General features: G+C 60.8%; 1 protein-coding gene across 1 annotated transcript in view; it reads left to right on the top strand.

The window, feature by feature from the left end:
- Positions 1 to 219, top strand: part of MNEG_8721 (hypothetical protein) — a gene marked incomplete at both ends in the record, with an annotated part of 2596 nt that extends 2377 nt beyond the window's left edge. The window contains one exon of the mRNA XM_014042806.1: positions 11 to 219. Within this exon, the coding sequence (XP_013898260.1) occupies positions 11 to 219 (209 nt within the window). The remainder of the gene's footprint in view (positions 1 to 10) is intronic.
- Between the last annotated feature and the right edge of the window lie 943 nt (positions 220 to 1162).

Below are 1162 nucleotides of genomic sequence, written 5' to 3'. Positions count from 1 at the left end.
GGTGGGGCAGAGGGGGAGCAGCCCAGCAGCAGGGGCGACAGGAGGGAGCGGCGGGATGAGGCGGAGGAGCAGCAGGAGCAGCCGCAGCAGGAGCAGGAGGAGCAGCGGCAGCAGCAAGAACAGCAGCAGCAGCAGGTTGTGGGTGGCAAGCGGCGTAACGACCAGTCGGCGGTGTTGGCGGCGCGGGAGCGGTATCTGGCACGCAAGCGGCAGAAGTGAAGTAATCTGCAAGCCCAGCTGCTGCACGGCATGGCTGGAAGCAGGCGCTACATGCGCCTACGATTTGAACGGCGTTGTGAGGATGACGAGCATCCTTTGTGCACGCGTTGACCATGGGTGGATGGGTTGAAGGGAAATTGAGGGAGGACAGTGCTGCTCCACTTGTTCGGCCAGCTGTCTGCCATCTGAACTGCGGATACGGTTGCCACCAGCTTACTGCAGGCCGCGCAGCTCGCGTCGTTTCAGTTGGCCCTGGTACCTCTGAAAGGCTTCACCTGGGTCGCAGTGTTCCTGTCCCATGTCAGGTCCGGGCACGGGTAGCGGGTAGGCAGTAAGGAGTGTTGCCCGGGTGACAAGTGTGTCATGATATTGCAGGTCAACAGCAGCGTCAGGCCTCAACGACGACAGCAATTCAGCGTCCTGGTTTGATCATCAGCCAGCTCGCCGCTTGATACGGTATAGCATGCAGCTTGGAGCCCAGCTGGAGCCCAGTGCGATCTAACAACAACAGAACAGCACTGTATGCAGCAGTGACATCAATTTTATCTAATTCAAGGATGCATTTAGGTTGTTATTGATAGCAGTGTGGCTGCAAGGGTGTGCCATGGAGCATGAACTGGGCATCGATGGACTTGTATTCACGCGATACGAGGAGGTGTGCCACCTAGAGCCGCTGGAAAGGCGTTGAAATCCGATCTCACAAGTCGAAGCATTCATTGCAGCCTGCAGCCAGCCGGCCCGAGCGTGGCCCTGGCCGTGAGCCACTGCAGCTGCTGCCGGTGCACCACGACCGCCATCCCGGCGCCGCCGCCAGACCCGCACACCCCCCGCCTCGCCGCAGGCCAAGGAGGCCCACGGCTCAAAAAAGTTTCACAAGTTCTATTTGGTGGACGCGAGCGGCAGCCGCCACCTCGCGGCCACAGGGGAGGACACCGGGGACGCC

Source organism: Monoraphidium neglectum, assembly GCF_000611645.1.
Source record: "Monoraphidium neglectum strain SAG 48.87 unplaced genomic scaffold scaffold01689, whole genome shotgun sequence".
Classification (NCBI taxonomy): domain Eukaryota; kingdom Viridiplantae; phylum Chlorophyta; class Chlorophyceae; order Sphaeropleales; family Selenastraceae; genus Monoraphidium; species Monoraphidium neglectum.
Note: the sequence above shows the minus strand (reverse complement) of the source record. Positions and strands in the feature narration are given on the sequence as shown.